This window comes from Elaeis guineensis, chromosome 2 (assembly GCF_000442705.2).
Source record: "Elaeis guineensis isolate ETL-2024a chromosome 2, EG11, whole genome shotgun sequence".
Classification (NCBI taxonomy): Eukaryota; Viridiplantae; Streptophyta; class Magnoliopsida; order Arecales; family Arecaceae; genus Elaeis; species Elaeis guineensis.
Window position 1 is genome coordinate 39,189,257 of NC_025994.2, and position 15,092 is coordinate 39,204,348.

Genomic DNA, 15,092 nt, shown 5'->3' on the forward strand with positions numbered 1-15,092 from the left:
TTTCTTCAAGCAATCATCTTCATCTCTTGAAGAATTACTATCTTCTCTCTTCTTATTGCGTTGCAGCAGGTTGGTTTTCTTTCTCCCCTCTTTTTGCTTCTTTTTTATCTTCTTGGTTCAGTTGTCCCCTATGTCTGTCTTTAATGGAGGATTCTAACGAAAATCATTCTTTTGAATCATCTCCTTCTTCTAGGGGTATTCCTGTTAGTGGAGGCTTGGAATAGGGCGCCACATCTTTTGCTCCAGATCAGATTGAGTCTAAGTTGGGTGTGGAGTTAAATCGCATTCGCGTTCATTATAGAATCCCTTCTACCTTTTAATTAGTCTCCCGGTCCCGGTGGTAGAGTAAATCCTCCTTCTGGTAAGATAAGTTTGTATGAGGAAGCTTTTAAAGTCGGACTTAGGCTTCCTATTCATCCTTTTGTTATCGAGATTTTCCACTTCTTCGATCTTCCTTTGTGCTTCGTTATTCCAAACTTCTTTCGTTTTATTGTCGGTTTTTTAGTTCTTTGCTCTAGAGTCGGGGTCCAATCTTCTCTATCTCTTTTTCGATCCTTCTACACCATGAAGAGGTGCATCGGAGATTGGTGGTATGTCTCTCCACTGAGAGGAGTCTCCGCATTGATAAAGGGGGCACCAAAAAAGGTTGGGTTTTTTTTCGTTTTCGGTCCTTCTATAGAGGAGTGGAGATGTCCACATTGGGCTCGGCCGAGGGATTCTGATTTTCGGATCTCGAAGTTGGGAGATGAAAACCAAGAGCGCTCTGAGACTTTGAGGGGATATAAAGTTCTTCCGCTAAATGAGTTGCTATTAGAGTAGTCTCTCTTTAATGCTAGAATTAGTTCGGCCGGTCCCAGAGGTGAGGAGATCTCTATTCCTCCCAATGCTTCTTTTGTAGCTTTTCACTGATGTTGAACCTTTCTGCAGTGAGGATGAAGCCTGAAGAGATAAAGAAGTTGCTGAGGGGATTGTCGAAAAGGATGACACCTTTGTCCGCAGGAGTTCCGAAGAAATCTAAAGTTTCGGACAAAGGCAGAAAGGAGAGGGCTCCTCTGACTTCAACTCAAGAAGGAGCCACTTCGACTCTTCCCTTTCGAAGCTAGCTTTCGGAACCTACTATGCTCCCTGTGCCCCAAGTTGGTTCGGTATTGGCAGAGTTGGACTCTGTTGGAGAATTGATGAATCAAGAACAAGGTCAGGGTTCATCTACTGCTAAGGGGGTTTTTGATAGTTGGAAAAACTCCAACCGCTCCTTCAAGGGTATGCTCCTCAATGATGGTCTGGAGGAGATCGAGAAAGAGGATAGCCTGAAGCAGCAGAGGCAGATGATCTCTGATTTTATGAAGGTGAACCTCCTTCTGTTTCTTCTTTTTTTTTGCTCACTCCCTGTTTTATAAGTGTAGGCGGGACACTACGCAGCAACTATTATCACCAAAATGAACGATGCTGGAAAGGAGCTGGCCGAAGCAGATAAAAAGTGCAAGTTAGCCGAAGCTGCAGAGGTCAAAGCCCAAATTGAGGGTAGAAGTTGCTAAAGTTGAGGTAGCCCAGTTGAAGAATAAGTTGAAGGAAATCGAAGCCGTGTTGGCTTTGGAGAAAAAGGAGATGTTGAAAGTGCAGGCTAAGGTCATTAACGTTGAAAGAAAAGCCCAAGAACAAACTGCTGAAGCAGGATGTGCAGCTGTAGAAGCCTTTCGTGCATCCACGAAATATTCGGATGAAAAACACGCTTTCAGTCAAGATGCCTTCAACATTGGTTTGGATATTTGCCGCAAGAAAGTGAGGGAGCACTTTCCAGACATGGATTGGGACTTTTTATACCACTTAGAGAGGAGGAAGAGGAAGAAGCCGTCGAAGAGACTTCGGTCATCGAGGCAAGCGAGGGACCGTCCGAAGCGACCGCACCTCTGGAGGTTGTCCCAGCACTCATCTCTGCTGATGTTGTGCCACCTCCGCAAGCATTGGAGCAACTAACCATGGTTACATCTGATCCACCATCGATCGATCCTTATGCCGAGGTCGGGCATAACTAAACTTGTATTCCTTTTATTTCTTCTTTTGTTAATCAATGTAAAAATTGGCTTTTGAAATTAATGATAGAAAAAGTTTTACCCATATTTTTAGATTTATTTGTGTATGATGCTCTTCTCAATTGATCCGATGTGATTGCTGTGACCGCATGTTCACCCAATATCGGATTGTCTTCTGAGGGTCTCATCTATTATAATTCGAATCGAAATTCTTGAAAGGAACTTACATCAAGCCCAGTAGGATGCTGTCGAAGCTAAGGCAAAACTTCGGAGATTTGAGATTAGTAACGAGGGGGCGGCGATGGAGAAAAGGAGTCTACAAAAGCGTCTAGAGGAGACGAACAGAAAATACTTCTTCGAAAAATATAGGTTGACTATAGAGCGTGATTAAATTGCCAATTTTGTCAGGTCTGCCAATTGGAAGATGGGTGCGAAAAAATCCCTTTTTAATGAGCAGTTGCAAGCGGCTCGAAATGAGATTGCAAGACTGTGATATGACTTGGCCTCATGTAGGATCGGCGACGAATCCAAGCAAGAAATTGATAAGCTTAGAGAAGAATTTTATTAGGCTAGGGGGAAATAAGAAATTTTTATCGCTTATTGGATGCGAAGAGGTTGGCGGTTGATGATGTTTGGAATGAATTGGCCAAGACCAAGGGAATGATTATTGATCTCTCTGGAGTCCATAAGGATAGATCCGCATTAATCGAACTCCGAATTCAGCTCGTAGAACAGGCGGCTGCGGTTGAGCATACTAAAGCAACTGTCAGATTATTGAAGGATCGGCTTGCTTCGATATTGCACGATATGACTATCGCAATTGAGGATGTGTCAGCTTAGGTGATAGATCTCGGCTTTGAAGAATGTCGAAGCTTGGTTAGAAGGCTTTTTTCGGAGGTTGATTCTCACCTTCCAGCTTTAGACCTGGCGGGAACATCGGATGTCGAAGCTCTGTCAGTCAAGGATTGATCTTTCAATCCTTATATTTTCTTCTTTTGTCTTTTGTAATCCTCTATCTTGTAACTGTTGTGAAAAATTTTCTGATAAGAAATAAGATTTGAAGCTTCGGCGTTATGGTGTTGTTGCACAAGTTTGCTGTTTCACAGATGAGGCTTATAATTTGAATGAATTGTTTCCATATTGAGATGGCTTGCCATGACATCTGTAGAGCGGCCATGTCTTTAGGTTTGGCTCAGTGCTTGGTCGAAGCTAATGGCTTGAGAGTCCTCCTGGGTTAGCCCTCACTCGTAGTCTCCGATTTTTGGTTTGAATGAATGTCGACGGGCTTCGGGGGTTCTCGTTGGTTACCCTCCACTTGTAGATTTCGATCTTTAGTCCCAATGAATATCAACGGGCTTCGGGGGTTCTCCCGCTCATAGATTCCAATCTTTAGCCCGGATGAATATTGGTGGGCTTCGAGGGTTCTCGATGGTTACCCCCTGCTTCTCCTGATTACTAAGGTCTTCTTGGGCGTTGACCCGCTGAAGAGTGGGTTCGGCCTTCAGGGATCCTCAAGGGTTAGCCCTTGCTTCTTAGTGACAGAGGTTTTTGCTACCCGTTGGGAGAAGAATCGTCGCGACCGATCAGACGTCCTCCTGAAATTAAAACGTCCATTCATGGTATACCTTGGGACTCCTGCCATAATGGCAGGTGGAATTTTCTAAGAAAATCAACTGATGGTCTTCTCTAAGCCATTTATCAATCGCCACGTGGCAAATTAGGGTGGCTTTCAAAGCATTCCGCTGACTTCGCTTAGATAAGAGGAAGGCACAGCGAATTGCAGCGATGGTTGAAATTTGAAACGTGACACATGGAGGATCCGGATTGGCTCTCGTATGGGTGCACTTTCATTTGGATCTTCTATAAATTGTCCCTTTCTGTCACTGGTGCTCCCACAAATTTTTACCCCCTTCTCGTTCCTTCCTCTTATCTCCTTGAGACCATGGAGCCTGCCCCCTGCCAAGTCAAGGAAGCCGCCAAGAAGAAGGTGGAGTTTTTTCAGGGGAAGGGCTCCACCAAAAGGGTAAGAACTGCACCTAACGAGCCTCCTCCAAGGACTCTCGATGAGGGCTCCTCCATTGGGGCAACGCTTCGCTCCGGCACTGCTGAGGCCTTTGCAGAGGCCCGTCTCTGCTGCATCGCCAAATTCAAGGCCTCAGAGGCCTTCAAGGGAGAGCTTCTGGATGCTTCCGCGGTTGGGTTTATGCAGGATTTTGAGAATTACAAAGCCCGCATCAAGCACCTGATGCCATAGCTGGATCTGCACCGTCTTCGTCCTGGGAACAGCGATGACGAGGTTGGGGCATTCTTTTCGGATGAGGATTAAATTTTTCTTGTACTGGATCTTGATCTTGGTGCGGTCAAGGAATTGTGGTCCTGGAGGAGTCCTTGTTCTTCTTTTTTTTTTTTTTTTCCTATGTGTTTCTGTTATTGTCTGTTTTTCTGTCTTCTGTTTGTAAACATTTGACGTAATGAAAAAATGAGTGTTTATGTGAATGTCTATACATACCTTCTCTGCAATTTTTGTCTCTTCCTGGTATCCTTCTCTTTTTTCCTTTTATTAGCCACCTTCATAGCATATTAGTCGGATAATCCCCAAAAAGAATTCATTTTATCGGAATAACATCGGAAGATAAAGAAAATAACAATATTTTTAAAGTAAAATATAACATTCAATGGGTGAATAACATCATCGATAATACATCCGTAAGTTATTAAAGTTCCAGGGCCGAGGCAGAGGTATTCCGTCCAACTGCTTTAGACGATAGATTCCTGATAGGATAATTTCATCCACCTGATAGGGGTCTTCCCAGTTGAGACTCAGCTTTCCACGTTCTATAGGTTGAGATACTTCGGCTTGCCGTGGGACTAGGTCTCCGACTTTGAACTCTTTACCCCGGACACGGGAATTGTGGTACCGCACCACCTTTTGTCGATAAGCCGCCATCCTCACTCTTTTCTTCTCACAGGTTTCCTCAAGCAGATCCAAAATTTGTCCGAAGCCGTTCTTCGTTATCTTGGTCATCATAATTTTCGACCCGATGTGAGGGGAGTCCGGTTCTACAGAGATGACAGCTTCGGTTCCAAAGGAGACGTTAAAAGGAGTCTCTCTCGTCGGAGTTCTTTGGATGGTTCGGTAGGCCCATAGGATATTATATAGCTCATCAACTCAAGTTCCTTTGGCTCGGTCGTCCTAGCTTTCAGCTCTTGTAAAATGATTTGGTTGGTAACTTCGGCTTCTTCGTTGGCCTGAGGATAGCCCACTGCAGTGAAATGCTGGGAGATGTCACGGTCTTGACATAATTTAGTGAACCTCAAATCTGTGAATTGGTGATCGTTGTCTGTAACAATCACCCGAAGAAGATTGAACCTGCAAATAATAGCTTTCTAGACAAAATTGGTCACTTTGACTTCGGTAATCTTGGCGAGGGGTTTAGCTTCCACCCATTTGGTAAAGTAGTTGATGACCACTAACAAGAATTTTTTTTGGTCTGATGCTGGTGGAAAAAAACCTAGGATGTCCATCCTCCATTGAGTAAATGGCCAAGGGGCAGTAATTGGAGTGAGCGGCACAGATGGTAGGTGCTGAACATTAGCATTTCGCTAGCATCGGTCACACCGTTTAACAAAGTTAGCTACTTCATCTTGCATCTTGGGCCAGTAATATCCTTGCCGAAGTAGTTTGTATGCTAGGGACTTGCCAGCTAGGTGATTGCCGCACATTCCTTCATGCACCTCTCGAAAAGCATATTCAGCTTCGGATGGACGAAGACATCTTAAGAGAAGCAGAGAGAAGGATTGCTTGTAGGGTCTCCCATTGTAGAAGATGTAGCGGGCAGCCTGAAACCTAATATTCCCAGCTTCTTTTGAATCTGCAGGCAGCACTCCATCTCTTAAGAAGTGAATAAAAGGATCCATCCAACAGGGTTCGTCATCGACTTGCAAAACTTGGGCCGGATCTTCTATGCTTGACTTTTTTAGGATTTCAAAAAATAACTGCCATGAAAGATCTATGGTGCTAGGGTTGCCAATTTTGATAGCAGATCAGCTTTCGAATTTTTAGTCCGAGACACTTGCTGGATGTCGAAGTCAGGAACTTCCGATATCATATTTTTCACTTTCTGCAGGTATTTTTTTCATGTTTTCTTCTCAAACTTTGAAGTCTTCTCTTGTCCTGCCATCAATTGGGAATCAGTGCAGATCTTTAGTTTTGATACCTTAAGTTCTTTGGCGATTCTTAGTCCTGCCAGAAGTGCTTCATACTCCACTTTATTGTTGGTAGCTGGGAAGCTGAACCTCAGGGCATATTCAGCAATAAACCTTTTAGGTTTGAACAGCAGTAACCTGGCCCCTGATCCAGCGGCATTGGATGAGTCATCTACGTATATTACTCTGGAGTTTTTCGATTTTGATGACTCTGGTTCATCTACTACATCTTTCTGAATAGGTTCAGGCATCTCTAGATCATCCGGGATGGTACATTCCACGATAAAGTCCGTTAGGATCTGCGCTTTGATGGATGGTCGAGGTCGGTATTGAATTTCAAATTCTACAAGTTCAATGGCCCATTTCGCCAGTCGGTCAGAGGTATCGGGACGATGCAAAATGGCTTTGAGTGGTTGGTCCGTCAACACCATATTAGGTGTGCAAGAAAATATGGCCGAAGTCTTCTGACTGCGACAACGAGCGCAAAGATCAACTTCTTTAACTTTGTGTATCTGGTCTCCGCATCATGTAAGACTTAGCTGGTGTAGTAGATTGACTTTTGAACATTATCCTGTTCATAGACCAGCACAACACTTATTGCCACTGGAGATACTGTCAGGTACAAGTAAAGCTGTTTGCCTATGTTCGGCTTGCTAAGGAGTGGCGCCAAGCCCAAATATTGCTTCAGCTCCCCAAAGGCTTGCTGGCACTCATCGGTCCATTAAAAATTTTTCGGCTGCTTCAAAGTTTGAAAAAATGAAAGATAGTGTTTGGTTGATCTCGAGACAAATTTATTTAAGGTTGCCACCCGGTCGGTGAGGCGCTGAACTTTTTTTATACTTCTTGGTGGGCTCATCTTTATTATAGCCTGAATCTTCTCTAGATTGGCTTCTATCCTCCGATAGGACATGATGAAGCCTAAGAATTTGTCCGAAGTCACTCCAAAGGCATATTTTGTAGGATTTAGCTTCATTTTGTACCTCCTCAATGTCACAAAGGTCTCTCCAAGATCTTCAATATGGTTTCGAAAGGCCTTGCTTTTGACAAGCATGTCGTCCACATGAACCTTCATATTTCGATCAATTTGGTCTTTGAAAATCTTGTTGACTAAGCGTTGGTAAGTTGCACTTACATTTTTCAAATCAAAAGGCATCATCCTATAATAAAAGAGACTTCAGTCAGTAATAAAGGCCATTTTCTCCTCATCTTCAGGAGCTATTCGGATTTAGTTATATCCGAAAAAGGCATCTATGAAAATGAGGAGCTCATGGCCCGAAGTTGCATCCACCAATTAGTCAATGGAAGGCAAGGGGTAGCTATCTTTCGGACATGCTTCATTAAGGTTTGTGAAGTCGATGCAGATCCTCCACTTGTTATTCGTCTTTTTCACAAGGACCACATTCGTGATCCAGTTGGGGTAGTTGACTTTCCGAATGAAGCCTGCATCGAATAGCTTATTCGCTTCTTCGGCTATCATCTTTGCCGTTTAGATACGAAGTTTCTTTTCTTTTGCTTAATAGGCTTGTACTTCGGGTTGACGCTCAATCGATGCATCATCATCTCTGAATCAATGCCAGACATATTGGTCGGTGCCCAAGCGAACACGTTAGCATGGGCCTGCGAAAAGAAGATGAGTCTTTTCCTGATTACCTAGTCGAGATGCGACCCAATCTGGATGGTATGCTCCGATTTGCCATCTCCAAGTGGGATCATCTCTAGGTCTTCCACCAGTTTTCCTCTTTCTTCGGACAAATCGTCCCGAGTGTCCAACCTATCAACTGGGTAGGCCTCGAATGGTCTTGATCCGCGAAGTGCAATGTTGTAGCATTGTCGCGTCAAGGCCTGATCCCCATGCATCTCACCAACTCTGAATTTCGTAGAGAACTTCATCTTCAAATGATAGGTGGATACAACGGCTTGGAATGCATTAAGTCTTGGTCGTCCGAGGATTGCATTATAGTCTGAAAGCACTCGGACCATTAGAAAATCCACCTAGATTTTAGATCATCGAGAGGATCGTCTAGCTATTATTGGAACAGTTATTACTCCTTCGATTGGCACAGCATCCCTAGTAAACCCCACAAGTGGGGTGTCCATCCATCCCAATCGTTCCGGTGATATGTCTATTTGAGAGAAAGCATCATAAAATAAAACATCGACCGAACTTTCATTATTAATTAAGATGCGATGTACATCATAATTTGCAATATTTAGAATTACAACCATCGCATCGTTATGTGGAAACTGAATCCCTCGGGCATCTTTCTCAGTGAAAGCAAGGGACTCTTCGACCTTCGACTTCTTGGATGGTTCGGCTGCTTCCTCCATCCTTCCGTGGGATCCTCCAATTATTGCATGGATCACCCCTGTCGGAGGTCGATCTCTAGAAGGCTCCCTTTGCTGCAGTTCAGGCGGGGTCGGTAATCTTCGTTGCCCCTCCTGCTGATCCTGTCAATGTCGGATGTATCGGTCCAAGTGACCGCACCGAATAAGTTCTTCAATTTCATTCCAAAGCTGGACATAGTCTTCGGTGTCATAGCCGTGGTCGCAGTGATTGCGGCAATATTTCCCTCCGACTGAGATTAGACTTCAACCTTGGTGCTCTTGGAATCCGATCCCTGATCTCCATAAGCACTTAGGATCGGGCAGCATTCAGAGGGGTGTAATTGGTGAACCTCCCAGGTGGAGGCATGCACCAATCCTGTTGAGAGCCATCCCTCTGTCGAGAGCTTCATGGGGGAGTTCGGGATCTTCGACGTCTGGGAGGAAAACGAGGGTGCTGTTGGCTCCTTGGTGGAGACTTCGATTTTTCTTCCTTCTTGCCTTTGGTAGAAACCACCGGGGGCTCACCTTCAAACGCCTCATCTGCCCTAGCGTATTTCTCCGCTCGGATCAGCACATCGGTGAAGTCTCGAGGATAGATTTTCTTCAGAGAATAGCGAAGATCGTTCTTTAGTAATCCATCCTTCAAGACAGCCATTGCAATCGTTGATCCAGGTTGCGTATTTCTAATACGGCCGCATTAAAACGGCCGAGATAAGATCTGATGGACTCTCCTCTTTGCTTCACGTTCATCAGGAAGTTCGATCCTTTTTGTTTCCTTTGGTTACTCACAAAGTGGCCAACGAATAGCCGGCTTATCTGATCAAAGGAATGGATCGTCTGGGGCTTCAAACTGGTATACCAATCCCTGGCTATACCTTTCAAAGTAGATGGGAAGGTATGGTAGATGGCGGCATCGGTTGCCCTATGGATGAGCATCAGGGATTTGAAACTCTCCAAATGGTCCATAGGATTGGTGATCCCATGGTAGCTCTCAAATTGTGGTATCTTGAAGTTTAAGGGAAGCGGCTCTTACATTATTCAATCACTGAATGGTGGGTTAGTGTTGTATCCGTCATCGAGAGCTGGTGCTTGATGATGGATCGTCTCGATCCGCTCATATATCTTTCGAAATTTACGGTCGATGTCAGCAGCAGTATGATTTTCAGAACATTACGTGGGGATCGCCGACTAAATGTTGAGTCCTGCCTAGAATGAGGACTCGACGATCGTCGTCTTGGTTCGGGACTTCGGGGTCGGTTGTAGTGAGTCGGCCTTCCCCGTTTAGGGCTTCATGGGGGGAGTGGAGGTCACGCTTGCAGTGCTGCTGCAGGCTGTTATGGAGGAATTGCTGAAGATGGATTCACCATCGATACTGTGCTGGCCAGTGGAGGTGTGACCGTAGTGGCCACTGCTGGTGCCACCACCAGTGATGCTGTATACAGCTGTTGCATCATCTGAACGGCAGTGGTCAATGTTTGAACTTGCTGGAACAGTAATTGAAACTGTTCTGCACTGACAGTTGTCGTCGGTAGGGGAGGTGGTTGTTGGACTTCTGTCTGTGGCTTTTTCAGAACTTGCTGGACCGCCACATTCTCCACGGGCTGGGAGGTGGCAGTGGTACTGGATCTCTGGGGGGACGCTCGTCGTGATGCCATAATCATTGTTTGGTGCTCCTCAAATTGGATCATGATCCTTCCTCTAGCGTCAATCTGTTGCCGCTGAAGTTTGGATCGTGGTCGGAAGAAACTGGAGTGGTGGTGCATCCTCCCGGTTGGAAAACCTGCACATAAGTTCTGACTGGAGTTGGCTCCGACGGGGATCTTCCGACGCTCAAGTCAGATCACAGAAAAATAGATGAGTGTTTATGGGATTATGGTCGTGTATCTTAAGAGGTCCCCTGTAGATTCTTTTGTAGGTTAGAGTTGTCTAACTGTCGAGAGAGATCATGGGGCGATTCAGGTGTGGCACGACGAGACTTCCGATCGAGATCGATGGGGTGGTTATCGCACCTTCCTTTTCCATTCCGGAATCAACTGAAAGTCGTGGTCGATATTAAATTTTGAATTAAAGTGTAGGTGAGATCGGTTCTACCTCTTCAGTCGAGAGTTTGGCACAATTTGATGGAAGCGGATGTTGAGGGAAGGAAATGGCTGAGTTGAGTCTCACCAAGCAAGATGAGGATCAGTTCGTGCTTATGGCCAAAGTTAGAGCTTAGTATGCCCAAATACCCCGCTATCTGCAGGCGTCTATGTTGAAAGCCGATCGCTACAGAGATAGAAGGAAATATGATGACAAAGCCAACAGAGGCCAATCCTTGAATTCTGCTCAGGACGGCGGTTTAGGTTGAAGGATCATTATGGGCCGAAGCTAGGATCGGGCCATCTTACCGCATTCATTAGCCCATAACTAGCCACTTGCCCCTGTCTTCGGCCCGAGGAAATATCCCCCAACAGGCAGTAATATGGTCAAACTGATTTAAAGAATAAAGCAATAGAAAGAAAGCATGAATGCCATTTGGGATTGCTTTTGTTTCTACTTTTGTTCTCAAAGACCCAAGAAAAATGAATTAGATTGAACAGGATGCACGATGAAACCCTTTATTTCTTAAACTAGTTTGTAAAATCTTTAGGGATTTCAGAAGTGAAGTTTTATTGCTAGAGAAAAAGAATGAATTGAAAGCAAGAATTAGTAGAAGCTTTGTGCAAGTGCTGTCTTCAACATCAATCTCCATTATGTATTTTGCAGAGTAACCAAAGTGAAAAACAATAATGGTGCCAAACAGGTCCTAAGTAAGTTTAAACCATCAATTGCCATTTAACTGCTTTCAAGATGATTTAGGTTTGTAATAGTGAATGCAATCTATAAGTTACCATGAATGCATTATACCTGAAAAGGCTGAAATGCCCTTTTTCATTTCCATCGCTATGTTGTATTTGTAGATCATATCCTGTCATTTTTGTCTTCCTTCTCCTGCTTGTCCATTAAATGGTTCTAAATAAGACTTGCTTGTTCTCTCTCTTGTTGATTAAATAGTTCTAAATAAGACTTGCCTTTTCACTGGTCATGTTCTCACGACAAAAGTGAACCATTTCTGTTATCTTAAACATGGAGATGCGAGTGAGTGGGAGAATGGAGAGGGGAAAAGTGACAGGCAAAATTGTAATAGGAAAAAAAGAAAAAGAAAAAAGAAAACAACCTGCTTGAATGGCCCAAAGCTAGCTTCCTTGTTAATCCTTTGAAGTGAATAATTCCTGCATCTTTTCATTGCCATTTGTTTAGGAGATTGATGATGGAATTCTTGGACATTTGAGCGGATCTTTAGATTTTCATGAATTCTGTGATGCAATATGTGGAGTTGAAAGCTTTTCTTGAAGGACAAAATAGTGACATCAAATTGGATAATCATCCGTAATGCAGATTTGCTGATGAAAAAGAAAGCAGCATATCACATGGTTGCATATGTTTCAGATATTGTGTTCATACAGATAGAATTCAGGCAAATAATAACTGCCTCAAGAGGTGGTGAACATCTTGTTCATAGATGTACTGCAAGTTTATCAAGAACGGGGAGGGGCCTCCCTTCTCTGCATCTCACTGTCCAATCTGTCTAGTACATTATTGATGTATTTTAATTGAACATTTTTTTGAAATTTATCTATACTGAGTCTTTTTTAGCCTTAAGGATGTATTTTCACTCAAATGCTTGGTGGGGAAATAACTTGCTATACTTTTCTGTCTTTCCATAAGTAAATAATGCAGCTTTCGTTTTACTGTACTGTATGATCTTGTTTCTGCTCTTGGATAATGGCTTGTGTTATGATTATCTTGGAAATTATGCATGATTGTTATATTTTATTTAAACAAGTACAACCTTGAATGCTATTGGAATAAACAAGTATAGAACCTTTGAAAAGAATTAAAATGTCTAGTGGAAGAAATATTTGCCAATGTCATCCTGTCTACACGTAGATGAATAATGTCCATGTTGTGTCAGACTGCTTTATTCTCTACTATGTGCTATTCATTTACCCACTATGTTATTCAAATTTTACTGAGATCATTATTCCTTCAATGGACTTAAGCTAAATTGTTCTACTTCTAGAAAATCAAATGCCATACAAGAATCAGCTGCAGACTTTTGCACAGAGGAAAAATGTTGATTTACCGATATATACCTATATTCGTGAGGGTTTACCTCATGCTCCTCGCTTTAAGGCTACAGTTACATTTAATGGAAAAATTTTTGAGAGTTCACAATACTTTAGCACACTGAAAGAAGCTGAACATGATGCTGCAAAAGTTGCTTTGATGTCTTCTCTTCCAGAAGAAAATCAGCAGGCAAGTTGGGGATCTGGTCCTCCATTATACATTTCTGATTAGAGGTTTTTTTAGCATAATTATCAATATGTTCCCCGTCTTGCAGGGTGAGACAGGTTTCTACAAAAACCTTTTACAAGAATTAGCTCATAAAGAAGGCTTTTCCTTGCCAAAATACACAACTGTCGGAGATGGTGCATGTCATAAGCCCAGTTTCTCCTCCACTGTTGAGGTAGAAGGTGAAAGTTTCGAGGGAGATGTTGCAAATACTAAAAAACAGGCAGAAACGAATGCTGCAAAGGTTGCATGGTGTACGCTCAACGAGCGTAAGTCATTGCATCAAGTTTTGATTGGTTATGAATAGTGATTTTAGATGCAAAGAGACCAAAGCTTTTCGGTGTACCTGTTCCTATGTTGTTACCTGGATGGCGTGGCAGTGAAGAACTTTAACTGATCTGATGCTGTTTCAGGTAGATTAAGCAAACTTCCTTCTGGTCTTCCCTCAAGTGGCCAACTGCAGAAGGAACCTTCATGTGTGGTTTCAAGCTTAGAGTCAGCTGTTGTCATGAAGTTGCACGAGCCAAGAGATGTCTCAGTTCCAGTGTCACAGGTCAAGATCGACAAAGTGGCTGAAGTTGCTTCAGGTGAATATCTCAATTTTCTTGTGACTGAAGCTAAAGTGCTGACAAGTTTTCATGTGTATATTATATTTTTCTGATCTCAGTGTGTTAGTCAGATTGATGCTTCTTTTAGACAAACATAGAGATGCTCTTACGTGTAAATGCATGATCAGAATTTAGCTGCTGGTTTAGTGCCTGGTTGACCGAAAGCTCTCATGCTTTTGCCTGATGTGGTGCTCACCAGTAACATCCGATTACACTGTTGATACACACATGCACATGTATGCATTTGTGCCACCCAAAAAAAAAAAGAAAGCGCACTCTTACTCCACAAACCCATGCCATATCATGCACGTGCGTCATGGTTCAAAACTAGTGCTATAGATAGAGCTACAACAGCAAATGTCAATAGTGATCCTCTACTTGTAGTGTTGGATGTTTACTTGCTCGTTTTATTCGTTGTTGTTTGACTGACTTTGCATATTCACACGCAATATCATTCATCTACATTGGATCATAGATCATTTGCAAACAATAACTTTACTATTGGTGTTCTTGTGACTATATCTCAATTGTTACATATGTTGGGTGCCATATGCACGCCATGAAGGTTGTGTCTTGGATATGTTTCATCAGATATTGATGGGAAACCAGTTTTTTTTACCGACAATTGATGTTATTAGGATTGAAAATCTAACTTCATACATGCTAGTATGTGCAACATGAAAATTCACTTATTAAGAGGTTGTAAGTTGTCCGATATCTGTGCAGATAAGCTTGAACCCACCCAGCTGATTCGGTGAAGGCTCTCCCTGACAATCAGAAAACCTACTCACCCAGTGGATTCGTGGAAAATGATGATTCTTTCAATGATCAGTCTTCTGCTACTGTTCAGCAGCTCAAGGATCCTGAAATTACAATGATGAAAGCAGCTACAGATACTGAACTTCCCAATGCAGAAGGCACTTGCTCATTATTGTGTAACAGGATTCGGGTATATCCACGTAAAACTGACCAGGTCTTGCCTGAAGGCGCCACCCTGCTGCCCTTTAGTGATGATATGTGGGTGGCTGTCAGCTTAGACTTCTCAAACCGTGAAGGTAACTCCCAGGATGGTGTTAAATGATAAAATTCTTATTTTATGCTCACTCAGACAGTTGCTTTAGTTCACTGTGAATGCAGGTGGTGGTTTGGTTTGACCTGCTCCCCAGGACGAGACTGGAGGCCCAAATTTCCATTACATCTCTGATATTAGCTTTTTCGGGTTGCAGAAATTACATAAGATTTTAAAAATAATGCGGTACTTGATTCCCCACAAGGGGATCCAAGAGATTATACATGGCTTGCCATAAAGTGCATTAATTATTTCCTAGTTTACTTTTATTTGAACAGTTCATAGGTTATTACAATAATATGAAATAATTTTGGGATATGATCAAACTAATATTAATTACTTGTTTGTATCCAAAGGAACTGGATGTCTACCTATGGAAAGTTGGCCATATTTCCAATCCCCAATCTTTTGATAATGCCATTGTCGGCTGACGGTTGATCCTCTTTAAGATTGTTAGCTACTCCTAAAAGTGGAATTATA

General features: G+C 43.0%; 1 protein-coding gene across 1 annotated transcript in view; it reads left to right on the forward strand.

Moving 5' to 3' along the window:
- LOC105036140 (double-stranded RNA-binding protein 1) overlaps positions 1-14,587 on the forward strand; it is a 37,092-nt gene extending 22,505 nt beyond the window's left edge. The window contains exons 2-5 of the mRNA XM_073251741.1: positions 12,664-12,899; positions 12,985-13,204; positions 13,349-13,522; positions 14,270-14,587. Coding sequence (XP_073107842.1) covers positions 12,664-12,899; positions 12,985-13,204; positions 13,349-13,522; positions 14,270-14,301 — 662 coding nt within the window. The 3' untranslated portion in view covers positions 14,302-14,587. The remainder of the gene's footprint in view (positions 1-12,663; positions 12,900-12,984; positions 13,205-13,348; positions 13,523-14,269) is intronic.
- The last annotated feature ends 505 nt before the right edge of the window (positions 14,588-15,092 follow it).